The sequence below is a fragment of the Manis javanica genome, chromosome 2 (genome assembly GCF_040802235.1).
Source record: "Manis javanica isolate MJ-LG chromosome 2, MJ_LKY, whole genome shotgun sequence".
Lineage (NCBI taxonomy): Eukaryota > Metazoa > Chordata > Mammalia > Pholidota > Manidae > Manis > Manis javanica.
Window position 1 is genome coordinate 171,296,071 of NC_133157.1, and position 17,727 is coordinate 171,313,797.

Below are 17,727 nucleotides of genomic sequence, written 5' to 3' on the forward strand. Positions count from 1 at the left end.
TAAAGTTACTCATTTGGCACACACTGTATTGCTTTGTATTATTAATCTGTCTTTGCCTGAGTGTTTATCTGCTCAATTAATATAATCTCCATGAGAACAGGAACTATGTCTTCTACATAGGAATATAAACCTTATAAATAATAGTTGATTGAAATGCATGTTATCATTTGTTAACTGTTGTATAGTTAGTTGTATGTTTGAATGTGAAAAATACTTTGTTCTGCATATATGTCCCCTTTGGCTTTAGTTTTCTGTTTTGTTTGGTTTTTAAGGCAAAATCCCACCAAAATACTAAAAGGTTGCAACCTATTTTACCAGTATCTGTCTGTTGTGAGGCTTCCAGCTGTGACCGTGAGGTTCTGACATCCTTCTGTCTCCTCAGTCACCAGCCTGGCTTTTAGAGGACATTCTAGAATATATTGAAAATTTTCATAATTTGATTGTTCTTGGCAATAAATTTTCTAAGCAAAAATGTTCAGAGGTATGCTGTTTAAATTTTGTAAGGACTTTAATGCCTGATTTTCAGGAAAGTGTAAAGATTTTTGTCTTGAATATATTACTAATTAAGTCAGCTTTATTACTACAGAAATTAACCTGGGCCTGATTCTGGGGCTATTAATTCTCATGTTTTTAAGAGGTGTAGGTGCTGGCTGCAATACTAAAGAAGTCATAGATAGATTAAGGTATCTTAAGGCTGAAATTGAAGATCTAGAACTGAAGGAAAGAGAACTTGATCAGCAGAAGTTGTGGCTACAGCAGAGCATCAAAAATGTGATGGACGACTCCATTAATAATAGATATCCTTTTAATGCCTTATACATACAGCTGTGGAATATGTATTCATGCAGTACGTTCTTCCAGTCTGAAGATCAGTTACTTTATTCTAATGTTGTAGAGTTCAGTTTTGTAAGTGAATGTTTTAATTTTATAATAGTTTTCTAATAATTTTTACTAATATTTATTTTTTTTACATTTTAAACTTACATAGTACATCTATTAACTATTCCTGTGTTGCATGAAGAAAAAGTATTCATCTACTTTTGGTCTACTCGTTGACGGAATGTAATGTGCCAACTAAAGTGTGCTTAGGGGGTCTTTGAATATTAGAAATCATTGTTAAGTGCATAGATGTATTTAAATAATTATGTTCACTGTTCTGAAGTGGTGAAAACTCAGCAACTCTCAAAGTTGCAAAAAATAAATTTTGGTTTGAAAATGAAATATCATGGGCCTTCACTCAGTCCAGGATACTTTCTGCCTAATATTTACCCAAAGACAGTACCTACTGGAGAAGGTACTGGAGACAGTACCTATCGTATTATGTTGGAGGAAAAATTAGTGATAGACTTCATGTTTCTTAAAAATCATTGTTCTCTTAGATTCCTGTGATTCTATTGATTTGTGAACTTACCTGTACTTGTATAAAACTTTTCAACTACATTTCTCTTCTACCAATCTCTCATAAATTTTTGATGAACATAGTTTATTTTTTATGTTGCGTTTGTTGAAAAAGTCAATGATCTCATTTTTTATTTCCTTTCTGTGGATTAAAGCTCTTTAAAAGTTTGATAACAATGGGTTTTTTCAAGATGTGCTTTGTGGAGTCCCCAGATTAAAAAACCATTGAACTAGTTGATCTTGGACTTTGCTGCACTGCTTTGCAAGATTCTGGCCACTCCTAATTCCCCAAACCATGATACAAAAAGATTCTTGATGTAGAGGCTTTTATGGTCACTTTCTACTCCCACCAATAGCATCCTTATCCCCATGGATATCTTCCCCCAGAAGCCCTGTCTCCGTGAGGAATATGCACTGTTTTTCATCTTTCCCGCAAAGGTCCTCAGATGTCATGAATCAAAAGTGGCTTCTTCCCAGAGCAGAAGATGGGCAGTCCTCTTATGGATGATTCATTGTCTCTGCCCTTTCAGACTTCAGACTTTTTTATGTGGTCTTGTTTGGCTGCACCTTCACCCATTTGGTCATTTTGTTTATTTTGGCCTTCAGACATATTATCTTAATTTAAATGCTTAGACCTTGATATAAATGTTGCTCCTTAACTCTTATGACAGTACATTTTCCTATGTAACTCATGAAGACATCTGTAATTGCTTTAATGGTAAGTGCTATTAATAAATTTGTTCCTTGCCCTTTTTTTCTGATCAACCTATTTAGTGCAGAGTAACTCAAAATTACCCACACACCACCCTAAGTCATTATTTTTAGCAGCTGTGGACATTTTGACTCACTGTACAGTGCTGTATATTGACAGGCTGCTTTCATCCTGTTACCATGACAATAACTGTTTTTCACGTTTTCACTTCATTGCCTGCACTGGTAGGTATAAACTGTGTGTGGAGGGGCAGCCAAGTCAAAGAGGGAATAAGCAACAGTCTCCATGTCACAGAATCAGAGTCAGTAACCAAACTTGAACTAGAACACAGTTCTCATTGGCACTGTTTATGAAACCATATGCAGCAAATGCACTGTTCACAAATGAACCCAAAGAAAGTATGAGGACAGAGGTAGGTGAATCCGTTTTATAAACAGAAAAATGATTCCTAACCCAGTTCCATCTCCTGCCTCCATGTATTCCCCTTGAAATGCCAATATAATGTATTGGTAACTAAAATGGGTGAGGGAAACATGTATTCCCGTAATTATAACACAAGTATAATGAAATTTTGTGTACATTTTATAATTAATTATGCATGGCCTATTAAAAAGGACAGTCTTGTGTATTATGCACGTACAAAAAACAAATCTGCCAAGCACCTTTCCGATGGAATCTGACTTTCCATCAAAGACTGTTGGAAATATGCATGGCCTTATTGCTCTACTTTGCCATGTCTTATCAGCTTTCTAAGAAAGCTTGGGGAAAGTATTTTTAATCTTCAACTCAACAGAGTTTGCTGTAGAGTTTGGCTTTAAAAGTTTACTTTAACTAAAAATGTCACTAAATCATACCCAATCTCTACTGTCCCATCATTTCAGTTTAAAAATCTCAATTGAACTGTGTTATTTAATTGAGGCTAAAGGTTTCAAGAATCTTGGATTTTACATGAGACTCAATGGAAACAAAATTAAGAAGCTGAATTTGTGAATGAGAATAGAGCTAACACTGAGTATTTACCCTATACTAAGATCTAATACATTACCTCATTTAATTCTCAAAGCAAACCTATGTAGTAAGTTACATTTTCCCCATCTTACAGAATTAGGAACCAAAGCCCAGTCGCCTAGCTTGAATTCAGACCTTAGCATTCTGACCCCAGAGCCAGCACACCTTCACTGTATTCCAGAATGAATAGTATTTTCTAAAATTTAAAAATATTTATTTTTGATCAGGTGATACACTTTTGGCCATTCAAGCACCTTCTGGTACACAGCTAGAAGTTCCTATTCCAGAAATGGTACGTAGAATAACTTGTTAAGATGGATCCAGTGTCTCAAGAGGGATGAATGTATTTTCTTTATCTGAACATGAGTTAATTGTGTGTTAACATTTTCAAGTTACTGCTTTCAAGTTTTCTATTTTAAAGTATAAATATCTGAATTTGGATGTCTTCAGTACTTAGTAAAATTACAGAAGTGACTGAATCATTTAACATTTTGATTTTCTTTTAACTTGATTTTGAACTAGAAGATATCAAATGACTAGTGATGGTCAATAATCTACAAAATCAGTTTAAATGATTATAAGTGATATGACAATCCTGAGAAAAAAATTCAATATCAACAATAACACTGCTTTAAGTTAGGTCTTTTAAAAAATGTTTTCTAGCTTATTGAGTAAAAGACATTGACTATACTATATATGTTTCATGATGCTAGTTTTTAGATTCAGATTACCTAAATCAAACTGACTTAACAGCCATTAACAAGTAAAAGAGGGAGTAGAGAAAAAGACTACTATTAGTATCCGTCCTCTCCTCCTAGCTATTGTAGAACTTTGTAATTAAGCATTTTTATTACTGGATTATGGAGCCTCATGATTCAAATTACCTTTTTGAAATGGAGGAACTTTACATTTATATCTGTGTAGGAAAACCAATTGTCTTTGTGCTTGCTGTATGGAAAAACATTTTGTGAAACAGTTGCTGTTTAAGACAGCATGTTGGGATGACATCTGTGGTGGATGCCAGGGGATGGAGTCCACAGTACAGAGAATGAATGCACTGTGGAGCTCCAACATGATAGTTACAGTAAAAGTGCCTGTTGCCAAAATTCTACAGCTGAGAGTTTTTGATTTGAGAAAAGCTTCCTTTCAGGGAAAAGTAAACTAGTTTAGAGCCCTCAATATCTTGTTACACTCTTGGTCTCTACTATTGTGCTTTGACTTAATGACTTTTTATTTTGTTGTGTGGATTTAGTTAGTCCTTAATAACTTTACCCTATTAATATTCCAAGGTAGCTAGAAATGTTAACATTTATTCATTTGTTTATATCCAATGACTTCAAAGGGTCAGAATGGACAGAAGAAATACCAGATCAATTTAAAGAGTCACTCAGGACCTATCCACGTGCTGCTCATAAATAAAGAGTCCAGTTCATCTAAGCCTGTGGTTTTTCCTGTTCCCCCACCTGATGACCTCACACAGCCCTCCTCCCAGCCCTCCACTCCAGTGATGCCACAGAAATCCAACACAGCAACTCAGAATCTGCCTGAGCAACATGTTTCTGAAAGAAGCCAGAATCTTCAGACACCAGCCACAGATCTATCTTCAGGTGGGTCCAGAGCCTTTGTTTTACGAAGCAGAGAAAGGAAAATATATGACTACTACATTAAACAAGTTGGGAGAACTTTTCTGAATGTGTCAGTTATGATGTTACTCTGTTAGCAAATATAGGTGGCAAAATAATATTAATTTAATTAATAAGTATTAATTTAGTAGCTCCTGTGTGCCCAGCACTAGGGTAGGTGGTATGAGGAAAATTTTTAAACTGATTCTATCTTGAATCATATCACTACAGATTTGTTTCTTAGGAGATACTGACATACAGATGGACTGTATATTCAGAAACATACAATTAGGTACGATATAATGTAAGATTGCATATAAAATGAATACTGAGCAAGGGAAAGATATTAGCCTAAGTGTGTTTTCCTTAGGATTCCATTTTAAGAATCAAGCCAAATTTGTTCCTTTTCCTCCTTTTACCATTTACATTCATCAGCTTTTAATCAGAGGTTTACTTTGCAAGGTTCATCTCTTAATAACTCTAGGATAAATTGCTGAACTGTGTTCTAACCACCTTTAAGAAAAATCAAACTAGTGTAGAATATAGTGTCTTATGCCTCCTTCTCCGTATCCTTTATTGTTATACTTTTTATTTGGAAAGCTCATTATAGAGTTAGTAAATGGTCTCCACTCCAATTTAGGAAATCTTGCCTTCCTAAATTGTTCATCCACGAAATGAAACTAGCTAAAACTCTTAAAAAAACTGGTCATTAGGAATAGGGACCACATCTCCCAAAGGTGTGAAAATTTCCTTGGCACCCAGTCTTTTTCCCTGGTTACTTGGCTGGGTATTTAGCAGCCCCTTACTGATTCCAAATAAAGGGCCCCTGGTAATTATTCTCTCACTGGTTGATGAACGGACTGTCATGCCAAACTAGGTGTAGTATCGCAGATCATTAAAAACTATATTGTACACAACCCAATTTGTTTGCTTTAACCTTTGGGGTGTGTATCATTGGAATGTGGCATGAACCTACTGCTCTGGGAGTTCACAGTAAGTAGAGTAAGGCTATAAAGGTCTAACAGACATGGAGTATTTTTTAGCTTCCTGTTGCAAATAATCTTACCTTCTTTCCTTTCCGTGTATTTCTATATTATAGGCCAGGGGGATGCACAACAGAAAATGCTGTCCTTAAAAAGCTTAAAATCTAATTATAATCTACTGGGGGATGAATAAAGCAGGCAAGTTTTATATGGTTTTACTTAGACACAATTAGTACATCACATTCCACAAAGCATTAAACATTGTTGAGCAGTTACTTTCCATAATGGTTTTATATTTGGAAATAATAAGTAAAGTAATTGGGGGCCAGGTTAGAGGGGGCCTTGAATATCAGACTGAGTTAGGACCTCAGGCGATAAGCCAGTGATGTGTGGCCAGAGAAGTGTTATATTTGGAACTATACACTGGTGAGCACAAGAGTAATGTCATTAGGAAAGAAGAGGCTTTCAGTCTGGGAAGCAGATTAGAGGCAGTAGAGACTGAAGATTTAGAAGTTTGCAGTTATGCAATTGTAGGAGAATATTAAGGCTAAAACAGGGTGATGACAATGGGATAGGAAAGAGAATAGACTGGGAAATATTGTTTAGGCAAAATAACAGTAGGTCTGTGAGATCTGGAGATAAAGTTAACAGGGGGGATGGAAAGTGGTGTTGAAGTTTTAAGGTTGGATGACTGGGAGAATTATACTTTTGTGTGTGTAAAACCAAGAAATCAGTATTGAGCGAATGACAGTCTTTTTGTCTACATCTTGAGTCTGGAAGTTCAAAGAAGTAGAGTAGGTGCTCATGAAAATGATCTCTTTCCATAAAGTTCTAATATTTTAACTTTGTACTGTTAATCGCTACTGTTTAAATATAACTGCCTTTTACTGTTAAAATGTATAAAAAGAAATGTAATAGAACTTTTATCAAATTTGTTTCCAGCAGGATCTATTAGTGGAGATATCATTGATGAGTTAATGTCTTCTGATGGTAAGTAGTTTAAAATTTTACTACCTACCTTATACATCATTACTTTTCTAGAGTTTATGAGTAGCATGTGACTGAAAAGAAATGAAGAACTTGTATTTGTTAACTGACTGCTTAATGTACTATAATGATTAATGAAAATTCTCCATTAAAAAGACTTTCTAGTAAATCATAGGCATCTTTCAGAATTTGTTTCCCTCTAATTTGAGAGAGAAAATTAATGAGGGGATACTTATCACCTTCACTGAATAAACTTCTAAACTGCTGGCACACTAGCCATTTTCACTCCTGAAAATTTGGCCAAGAGTAAGATAATTTATCTAAGTCAGCAGGTCATCTGAAATCCCAGTTTTGTGAATAATGCCACCATGGCGAATTTCAAGCTGCCAATGTGCAGTTATGGAACGATTGCTAACATTAGCCATGTTACCATCTGAAATAATTCCTAAAAATTCTTTGGTTGCAATGCTATAATTAATTTAATAGTTCTCTTGGCTTTACCTTTCTATAAGTTCTTGGATTCAAAGTACTGTTTCCTAACAAATACAGCTGAGACCTAGGAAGCGGCAGCTGTTATATTAGCAATGGTACCACTTAAGAGATTTATTAAACATTTCTGTAGGAGCAGAGAATATCAGCAAATTTATTAAGTCTAGTTCTTGTTTTCAAACAGCTTATTTAACAGATTAAATACTTTGACCAGTGTTTGAATCCAATTTTAGCATCAAATTCAACAAATGAAAATTTTCACCTCTATTTCTCAAGCTAATCTACAATCAATGCATAAACTATCTTTAAACAAGAATCTTTCAAAAGATACAGTAGATACAAATCATTAATTTGATCCTTTTCCTGTTACATACTTTAAAATTCTTGTATAACATAGGAAACAATTTAGTTTGGGTTGATATATTTAGGAGTATTTTATGTTAAACATCATGACTTATGTAAAAACAATCTTTTAACACTGAATTTGTGTTTTGCTTGCAGTGTTTCCTCTCTTACGGCTTTCTCCTACCCCAGCCGATGACTACAACTTTAATTTAGATGATAATGAAGGAGTTTGTGATCTGTTTGATGTCCAGATACTAAATTATTAGAGTCCACAGAAACTTGGGACTGTTATCTACCTCTAACTTTGTAACATTTTAGACTTCTTAACCTAAGTATTTAAAATAATGAATGTAACACCTTTTTAGTTCACTGATTCTTAAGTGTTCTTCCCTAATACTTTCTTTTTTTACTTCACAAAACTTCAACTATAAAACAAAGGGCTCTGTTTCAAGGGAAAAAGTGATTTAATATCCACCAACCCCACCCACCTTGAATAATTACATTCTGAATTTTAAACTTTCTTCCATTCTGAATCCTTCTGGTTTTTCCTCTTACAGGAGGGAAGTTAAAGTAGACTTAAGGTCATCAAAAACAAAAATGTTGCCCAAGGGCTTATCATTTGTTTGTCTTGTATTTTTACTGCCACAAAACTGTCCATATTTCTGTGTGTCCTCCAATCCAAATGGACATTCACTGCCACTTATAAAGTGAAGGATGTAAACTAGGATATATTACTGTTTCAGTGAACAGATTTTGTGAAGTGCCTTCTGTTTTAGCACTTTAAGTTTATCACATTTTGTTGACTTCTGACATTCCACTTTCCTAGATTATAGGAAAGATCTGTTTATGTAGTTTGTTTTTTAAATGTGCCAATGCCTGTACATTAACAAGATTTTTAAAAATAAAACTGTATAAAACATTTAATTTGTTGGTCTTTTTGGGGAATTTGATGCATCACCGTGTATTATAACTGAGCCATTAATCTTGTAGCTTCATCAACATTAACTGGTTCATTTTCTGGACACTGCTGAGAAATCTGAAGGGAGAAAAATATTTTATTTAAAAATGTAGATAACAATTGTGAACAAAAATGCCATATATACTCTATTATCCAATTTAGTTTCTTCTATAGTTATACATTTGGAGTAGAACAAAAGGTAAAATTCTTATATTCAGACTCAATGTTTCAGAGTCTGAATGACTGAATATGCTATATACACTACAGAGTCAAGCACTAAAAAGTGAATTCAACTTACCAGCTTTGAAAATCTGGAGTTTAACTTACTAGCTATATAGCAAAGGGAAATTATTTCTACTTACCACCTGCTTCTGCACAGGTTCAAGAGAAAGGCCTTTTGAGAAATGTGCGAGTTCCTTTTGTATGTCTATAAAAGCTTTATTCATTCTGTGAACTTTTTCAGCATTCACAATGTTTATCTTTGAAAAAGAAAAAGAGCATTAATCTATAATTTTATAACCATTAAAGATAAAATATATCCAACCTTAATTTAATCTTGTTAAACCTAAAAATCTAAACTCTTATCAACCTTACCAATTTGTGGGGAAAATGCACATGAAAGTTTTTATAGTATTATTGGACATTTTAGATAAAAGGTTCTTGTTTTTTAAAAGAAAGAATTATGTGGGTATACCTCATACCTAGACTTTGTTGGTATAAGCAGGCCAAAATATATGACCACAATCTTTCTAGGCAATTATCTCTTCATCTGTAAAATGAGGAGCTGGGATCACATACTCTTGGCATCTTTCGACAGTAGTGTCTGAATCCTTCCTCAACCTTCTTGCCTTAGTGGAAGTCCCCCGCAGTCTCCTGAGGACAGCTTTCCCTGAAGCTCTCTCCTTTTGAATCCAACAGGTTGGGGAGAGCAGGTGGTATTCTTGCTCTTCACTACTACTCTCAAACTAGGTCACTTTCAAAACTCTCAGCTCCTTTGCACCTTACCTTCAGGACATTCTGACACTACTTTCCTCATTACTGTCAGCTACTAACACCACAAATACTCCTTCATAAAAGACCTCAAGCCTTGACTCACTGACCTCTCTCTTGCCTGGCATTGCTGTTGAGTGGCTTCAACAAAATTCTTCTTCTGTGGCTTCTTAATCTCTTCAGGTCCTCATCTCCAGGGATCTTTTCCACTGCCTACCTCAGCCACCCACTCCTGTGGATTACCTTCAGCTGTACTGTTAACCTGTAACTGTACTGCCTCCTGTCCTTCTGGTTTATTAACAATTCTTAAATATTACTGAGACCTTTCCCACCAATTTAGTTATTTTTCACACTTTCATATCCTCAGATTTTCCTTTAGCCAGCACTGATTCCATGATCATATTTAATCAATCACTTTACACACTCTTTAACTTTCCTTCTTGTCTCTTCCTTAATCAAACTTGATTGGCAACCTAGTTAAATTCAACTAAGTCTTTTTCCAAGCCTAAAATTGAAGCTGTAGAAAATTATGACTGACTGGCTGGTTTCACTTTTAATTCATGACCACAAACTTCAACTTACCATTTATATAGTGCCTGGCAATCTTAAGACCTGCCACTAGTTAGTTAGGCCACTTTCTTCAAAAACTATTTGATACTTTTTCCAACCAAGCTACCTACCCACAGCTGTCCCTCCCTTAGATCTTTTCTATTAGCATATATATAATTTAAAGCTTCTAGTACTTCCTATTCAGACGAAATGATCTTCCTCAAATATCCCAAGCTTATCCCTAGCTTGGGGCCACTGTACTTGCTATTCTCTCTGCCTAGAATATGCCGCTCCCAACACTTCCCAGAGCTTTCCATACTTCTGCTTATCATTTGGGTCTTGGCTTCAATATCAGCTTTGAAGACAATCCTGTGTAAAACTGTCACCTTCCTACCCATCATAAAACCCAGCTTTCAGTTCCTTTATAGCATTTACAAAGTCAGAAAACTCAATCAAAAAGCTCAACTCAGGTAGCTCATGAAAGTGTTATATTTCTACGGATTATTATGACAATTACTGACCTGGATAGCTGACTCCACCTACTACTTAAACTTGAAAACATTTTCTTGAAGTTTTCTCAAAGAATCTACTTACTTTTGATTAAGAAATTCCCCACATACTTTGAAATAAAAGCAAAGATGATAAACTTTTTTCTCAAATTTTGCATTTTAAAAGAGAAAGTATTTTATTTTCATTTTACAGGTTTTTGAGTTCTAGGTATTGTCAGAAATAAGAACTACTGACGAAAAAAAATACGGGTGCTAACATTCCATGTCCTGGCTCTGTTAAAAGGTTCTTGAATATATCTGAGTTCAGAAATAAGAACCTTGGTTTTTAGTAATTTCTACACTGTCATAAAGCTATTAAGCTGTTATTTGGATCCTCATGCATATGTAAATGTCTCTCGTCATCTGGAGTCAAGAAAGGGAGGTAATTTTTCTTAATTTTTTGAAAAACATGTTTAAATTGTGCCTTTGTGGGAAAGGCTAAGAATCTATTTTAAATAACAGCATTCAGCTATTTCAGTAGCTTTACAACTATGCTTTCCTTATAAACAAGGAGTGCTTAACTAATACTCACCTTCTTAAGATTAGTGGTAACTGGTTTTGCTTTGTTTTTAGTCTTAAAGGTTTTCTGGCTGGCTATGTGAAATACATTCCTTGACTTCTGACCTCTTAGTTTGCTCCTGGCCATTGTCTAGGAAAGAAAAAAAAAGGAGTTTAATTAAGCTGCTCACATTTATGAACTAGAAATCAATTTAAAGTAAAGGTACCAATTAAGTCTCATCTTAATCCTGATTATTTTAAAAGTCACTGCATGTATGAAACTATTTCCATCTTTTGCCCTGACTAGATTTTCTGCTGTTTGAGTGCAGGGTGTGTATCCAGTTCTTTTCTGCGTATCCAGTAGCTGGCCTATAGGAGGCACCACACTAATTTCGGTTGGTTGGATTCATTAATACTATCAACACAAAACAACTGTTCTTTCAGCTTTCTGTGGCATCCAACAATGTTAATCACCATCCATTCTTCTGGCTGGTTTACATACTATATCATCCTGGTTCCTACTGCACTTCAGGACTGACTGCTGTCTCCTTCCTCCTTTTCCCTTCCTTTTTATTTGCCCAACTTTCTCTCTGTGTGTATTCCTTAAAATCAGTCCTTAATTCTCCACTTCCCACCTCTCCCTCTCCCTTGAATTACTTTAACCTTTCCCATATCACCGCTATGTGAATTGCTTTTGTACTGAAACTTTGTTTGCTTTATAGCCAAACATGCACTAAGCCTGTAAATTCTATCTTAGAATCTGTCTCTAACAGTGCATGTGGGGAACAATTTTATAAACATGAATAGTTAAGATTTATTGAGCTCTTATGATATGTACAAGCCCTATGCTATCATTTTTTAACTGAAATATCATTGATACACAATTTTATATTGGTTTCAAGTATACAACCCAGTGGTTCAACAGTTACCCATGTTATTAAATCCTCACCCCCGTTAGTGCGGTTACTATCTGTCAACATAGGAAGATGTTACAGAATTATTGCCTATATTCTCCAATCTATGTTAACATTTATGTACTTTTAATTTACTCCTCAGAACACTTTGTGGGAGGTACTCATACCACTATTTTATAGATAAAACTGATGACCCTTGTCACACTGCTAGTCATGACAGAATGAAACAATTCAAAGCCAGGCAGACTACCTTGGGAGCTCACATGTGATATGGCCTCTCATGTACAAATAAAAAAGCAACAGAAAAACATGACATAGTACTGCCTAGCTCAGGACATGGTTACTGCTACAGTCCCTTGGTCCATTTGGTTAGACCACGGGCTGACAAACTATGTCCATAAGACCAAATCAGGTTAGGCACCTATTTTCTTAAAGTTTTATTAGAACACTTCTATATGTACTTGGTCACTACTATCTATATGGCTACTTTCCTGCTATGGGTATACGGCCTGCAAAGCCTAAAATATTTACTATCTGACTTTTTATGGAAAGATTGCCACCCCCTGGCTTAAGCCATCTGAATTCAAGTCTATCCTGCAGGGTGCTAGGGGATAAACCTTCCAAATATTAAAAACCTTCCATGGCTCTTCTACAGTGTAAAGGACAACATGCTTTCTCCTGGTACGTTGCTGGCACCCGGAATATAGCATAAAGTTGTCAAACGTAACTCCTACGACCTCACTGTACACACCCGGCCTACTCGCGGCCTACTCTACTAATTGTTCTCTGAAGACACCTTGCACACTCTTCTTTTGTTTCCTTTGCACAAATTTCTCATCTTAAATTTATATCCTTCAATGTCTAGCCTCAGCAAACGGGCAGTAATGCTTTTGAACGCCAATAATACTCATTCTGCTTAAAAAAAAAAGACAGCAGAAAATGCATGATTATTAAGGGAGTAGAAAATACACATAAATCGTCTCCCCTAACAATTTAAATAATCTAAAATCCTTCCAAGAGTAACGAACAGCCAATCACTTATGTGGTATTCATTAATCACTTTAACGCAAGACGTGTGTGGTACGTTGACATACAAATATGTACGCGAAACATACGGACAGACACATCCCAGGGGGTAGTGGGTCGCCAGCATACAGGTGCGGACTCAAGAGGGAGTGGCCCGCTAGCGCTGGGGACCTGGGGTAAGTTCGCGGAAAAAGTAAAACCCTAGTGGGGAGGGCGCGGGAAAATCCTCTGAAACCTCGTGGAAGAAAGGCTGCCAAGGGCTTAAAGGCCCCATAGACACGGGGTAGGCCAGCCGGCCCGCTGCCGTACGGCTGCCAGAAGCAGCGAGCGACGGAACCGAGCCCCCGGGCCCTGGCAGCAGGAGGCCCACCAGTCCTGCCCCAGCCCCCAGAAACGTCACGCCCGTCAGCCGGAACGCTTCATCCGCCTCTCACCAGACCTCCGATACCCTCCAGCGGCTGTTCCAACTTCTGGGGACGCCGCCGGCTCGCAAAGGATTCAGGAAGTTCCGGGGTGAGGAGCCAGTCAAAATTCCTTACAGGTCGTGGTCCCGCCCACCGAACAAAGCCCCGCCCGCAAGACGAAGTCCTATCCGCGGAGTTCGGCCTCAGAGGCAAAGCCCTGCCCACCAACCAGAGTCCCACCCACAGGCGCCGCCCGAGAGCAGAGAGAAGCCCCGCCCACTGAGGGTAGTTCCTCCCCCGAGCAGCATCCTCTGCAAACCCAGCGAACCCCGTGGAAGCCCCGCCCACTGAAGGTAGTTCCTCCCCCGAGCAGCATCCTCTGCAAACCCAGCGAACCCCCACGCGTGGAGCGAAGCTCCATTCACCGTGGAAAGTCCCGCCCCTGGAGCATCCTCTGCTTAAGGTGGGGCTTCGGCCACGTACTCCGCTCGGCGAGCTAGCAGTGCCGGGGACGCCGCCAGTCTGGGCCTCCCGGGATGGGTAGGTGTCAGTCCCAAGTGGTAGGCCCTCCCGTTGACTCCTGGCTGGCTCTCCTCACGCTTCCAGGAGGTGGCGCTGAGCGCGTCGGCCTGACGTCCGGGGCTCGGTAGGCCGTGGGAAGACCCATGTGACTAAAGCGCTCTGGAGCTATTCTCTCCCAAGGGAACACTTCTAATAAGCTAGCAGTTAAGGTGCTTTTCTTCATGGTAATTTCCTTGTTTCGAAAGGGAGTATCCGACAGCTCCATAGAGGCACAAGAGAATATAAAAAGAAAACAAGCATCAGGGAACTTCGAAACACATAGATGAAACATTTTTGCCTTCCGGTTGTGTGTGTATCTGTGTGTACATTTCTCAATTAGGACGTTCTGGATTTTCTGAAAATTGACTCAATTCTCCCAAGAGGATCTTTCCACTAAAGTAACAGTTTTCACGTGTTTCTCTACTTTGTTGAGATCATAAGAAAAGCCAGATTTTAAACAAGTGTGGACGAACTGATATTTATATATCATTTTGTAACTTACAAGAATTTAGTCTTCATTCTGCTCTAAGTATCAAAATAAGGGTCCTAATACCACTCCCCTTTGCAAGTGAGGATACTACTAAGGCTCAGTGTTTAGGCCATTTGCAGGCATCCACAAAACTAGTAATTAACAAAGCCAAACTAAGACAGACTTGGACTGGACCTCAGTCAAGCCCTCTTTCTGCCAAATCAGCCAGTTGCCTGGTTATAGGAAGTTGAGCCACGTTTACAGTAAATTGTCTTATTTTGTTTATGTCCATCACCCAAAAAATAGGGAATATGTTAAAGCAGAATAATTACCTGTCAATGTATGTTTATATAAATTTTGTATTCTTTGTAAAGAGAAACTTTTTGAAAACACTTTAAAATCCTGGTACAAGATGCCCATAATGTGTGGAGGCACAACCAAAACAAAACCAAAGCTACAGAAAACCAACAGATTCTTTTACACGGCCAGAGTTATCCACGAATACTGAAGCAAATGAGGCAGGTATAATTATGGCTCCTTAGATGTGAACTTATTGATGTACTTAAGGAAGGTAAAGAAATAGATGTGATGGAATGATGTGACAGTGTTTATGAAAACTGATGGGCCTAGTTTTTATTCTTTAATGGTGAGCTAGAGATTCATACCAAAGAAATACCGCGGTTATACAGGCAAGAGCAGGTGTATCATATGAGGTATGAGTGAGGAGGCATGGATTTCTGTTTCACCTTTCTCACCAACCAACAGTGTGCTCATGGAAAAGTTCTCTGTGCTTCCTTTCCCATATGTAGATGGTCATTCAGAGAATATACCCACTTTAGAGAGCATTCATTATCTGCTTAGCATCCCTTTCTGGGAAACTGCTCTTCTCCCATTAAGTGGTCCTAGTAGAGCTGATAATTACAGTACTTCTGTAAAGATCTGCCAACCACAGCTGGTGAAGAATGCTAGTGTTGCATTTAGTGTCTTGTGCTGGATGATGTGAACTTTAGGCTGCTGTTATTTCCTTTAGCAATTTGCAGGAAGCCTGTCTGCAATGGGGCAGAATAGGGCAACACACAAAAGAAAACAGCTGAACAGTAAAACATAGGACCCAGATGTTATCATTTGAAACCTTGAATTTGGCCATAGAAGAAAGATCCATTCCTGGACTTCTCACTTACTTGAATGGAAACATTTTTTGGGGGGGAGGGGGGACTAAATTTTCTTGGGTAATTATTTTTTAAATCACTTGCACCTGGAAGAGTTTTAAGTACTGTCCGACCTATTTCACAGGATTATTGTGTAGAGCTAATGAAATACAAAACACGAAAGCATAAGGTATTACTGAGACAAAAGACAGGAGTGTGTTAATTTTCCAAAATCCATTTACCTATGAACCAAATATATAGAAAGAAAGAAAAAAAGCTCAAGTTTTCTAATCATTAAGAACACTTGCAAATATCACATGTTCAGTTTTTCTAGCAACCTTAAGGATGAATAAAATCATAAATGGTAAAAACATTTTTTGGAAACCTTAGGTTTCCTATTGAGAACTCAGTAGTGCAGAGTTATTTATACAGATCTGGTCTTCAAAGAACTGTGTTGGAGGCAATTCAACAAATAAAGATAATGAAGGAGAAGAAGAAAATGATAGCACACATAAATAATTACAAACCACTTATAACAAATCTCATAGCACTTCGCCGGAACAAAGGCTGCCCTGTATAGATGATATTTGATGACAAACTTGTTTCGTCTATTCAACCTTATTCTCTCCAGCACTCAATGTCATTTGATCAAAATAGTTTGAACACCTGGGCTCTGTGGGCACTCAAAGGAAGTATGTGACCATTTCTTTCTCTTAAAGGCGCAGAGTCATCTGGGAGAATCAGATGTATGCACTCAGAATAGTCATTTTTGATAGTATGTGGTAAGGACTATGACAAATGCACAAAAAATGTGCTATTTATGGAAAGAAGTTATTCTGAATTCTGGCAACAATCATGTTAAAGTTCTCATCTGATTGTCTTAAACAGAAATCAGCAACTACAGCTCAAAGGCCAGATCTGGCCCACTACTTATTTTTGAATAGCCCATGAACTAAGAATGGTTTTACATTTTAAAATGGGGAAAAATCAAAATTAGAACAATATGTTGTAACACATGAACATTACATTAAATTCATATTGCAGTGTCCTTAAGTGCATTAAGTTGGAACACAGCCAGTTTGTTTACATATCATCTATGTAACTGCCTTTGTGCTACAATAGGAGAGTTTAATAGTTGCAGCAGAAACCACATAACCTGCAAAGCCGGAAATATTTCTTATCTTGCCCTTTACCACCTTTCTAAAAACCTTTACTAACCCATCTTAGAGCATGGCAGCAGGGTGGTATAATTGACTGAAATATTAGTGTGTTCTACTCAAAGCAATAGAGAGCTTAAAAGAGTGAAAGGCACTTTTCCTCCCAAGCATTCTAAGGTGGCTAAACCTTTACAAAGTGACTTTGAGTTTTCTTGTCTCTAATGATTATCAATGATTTTCATGTTTCTGGACTGAAAGTGGAACTTCCCAGATGTGTTTAAGACATTCCCATCTGGGTCTTTCGGGAATGGAATAGAGAAATGGCTTAATTCTAGGGGAGCTTCCTAAAACTGAAAATGTTTGGGGAGAGGGTGGCTACGGTTTTCCAGTGAGTGCTTGACATTTACGTCCCTATGGCACATAGCACTATGGCCTGATGAGTAGTAGCAGTAGTGTGAGATCCCAAGACCAAAAAGTATAACAGAAGGGATGGGCTTCCTGCTTGCAAATGAAATCTGGTCTTTGATACTGAATGGGGCAGCCATTGTGATGGACTGAAGACTAGAGAAAGTTTCCATTTTCTGGGTACTGGGTAAGCCACTCGCTTCCCATGTATTTGAGATGGAGATAGAATTTTTATACTAAATTAAAGTTTGGAGCCAGGTTTGATTTGATTTAAAAGTTTAAGTTTTATGATGTATATGATATGCTTACACTGAAGCATTTAAGCACTTTGATATTTCTTATACTGAAACTTTTAACCAGGCAAATGGAGCTGTAAGATCTTCTAGGAATAGAGCATAGCTTCTCTCCATTTCTGCTTTATAGAAGTGGGAGCAATTAAATATGGCTGGAGAGGTGGGAATGTGGGAAAGTGAGGTCTGGGTAAGATGAGCTAATGAAGGCCTTGACAACTAGAAAGGTTTTATTTTATTTTTATTTTGAAATTGCTTCAAACCTA

General features: G+C 37.4%; 2 protein-coding genes across 5 annotated transcripts in view; one reads left to right on the forward strand and one right to left on the reverse strand.

Moving 5' to 3' along the window:
• The window catches only part of E2F5 (E2F transcription factor 5), a 28,525-nt gene extending 20,057 nt beyond the window's left edge, over positions 1–8,468 (forward strand). The window contains exons 3-8 of one of the 2 annotated variants that reach the window (XM_036998104.2): positions 636–797; positions 2,073–2,116; positions 3,346–3,410; positions 4,461–4,725; positions 6,666–6,713; positions 7,701–8,468. In XM_036998104.2, the coding sequence (XP_036853999.1) occupies positions 636–797; positions 2,073–2,116; positions 3,346–3,410; positions 4,461–4,725; positions 6,666–6,713; positions 7,701–7,810 (694 nt within the window). In that variant the 3' untranslated portion in view covers positions 7,811–8,468. The remainder of the gene's footprint in view (positions 1–635; positions 798–2,072; positions 2,117–3,345; positions 3,411–4,460; positions 4,726–6,665; positions 6,714–7,700) is intronic. The other variant, XM_036998105.2, reaches the window with a different exon arrangement.
• RBIS (ribosomal biogenesis factor) lies at positions 5,923–13,576 on the reverse strand. Of its 3 annotated transcripts, none has more exons than XM_036998108.2 (4): positions 13,467–13,576; positions 11,122–11,238; positions 8,865–8,981; positions 5,923–8,580 (listed from the first exon to the last, which is right to left on the reverse strand). In XM_036998108.2, the coding sequence occupies exons 2-4, from the start codon at positions 11,233–11,235 to the stop codon at positions 8,509–8,511; spliced, it is 303 nt and encodes a 100-aa protein (XP_036854003.1). In that variant the 5' UTR covers positions 11,236–11,238; positions 13,467–13,576; the 3' UTR covers positions 5,923–8,508. The 3 variants fall into 3 exon arrangements, with proteins under 3 accessions (XP_036854003.1, XP_036854001.1, XP_036854004.1); XM_036998106.2 differs by having other exon boundaries at positions 13,462–13,576; XM_036998109.2 differs by having other exon boundaries at positions 13,398–13,499.
• Between the last annotated feature and the right edge of the window lie 4,151 nt (positions 13,577–17,727).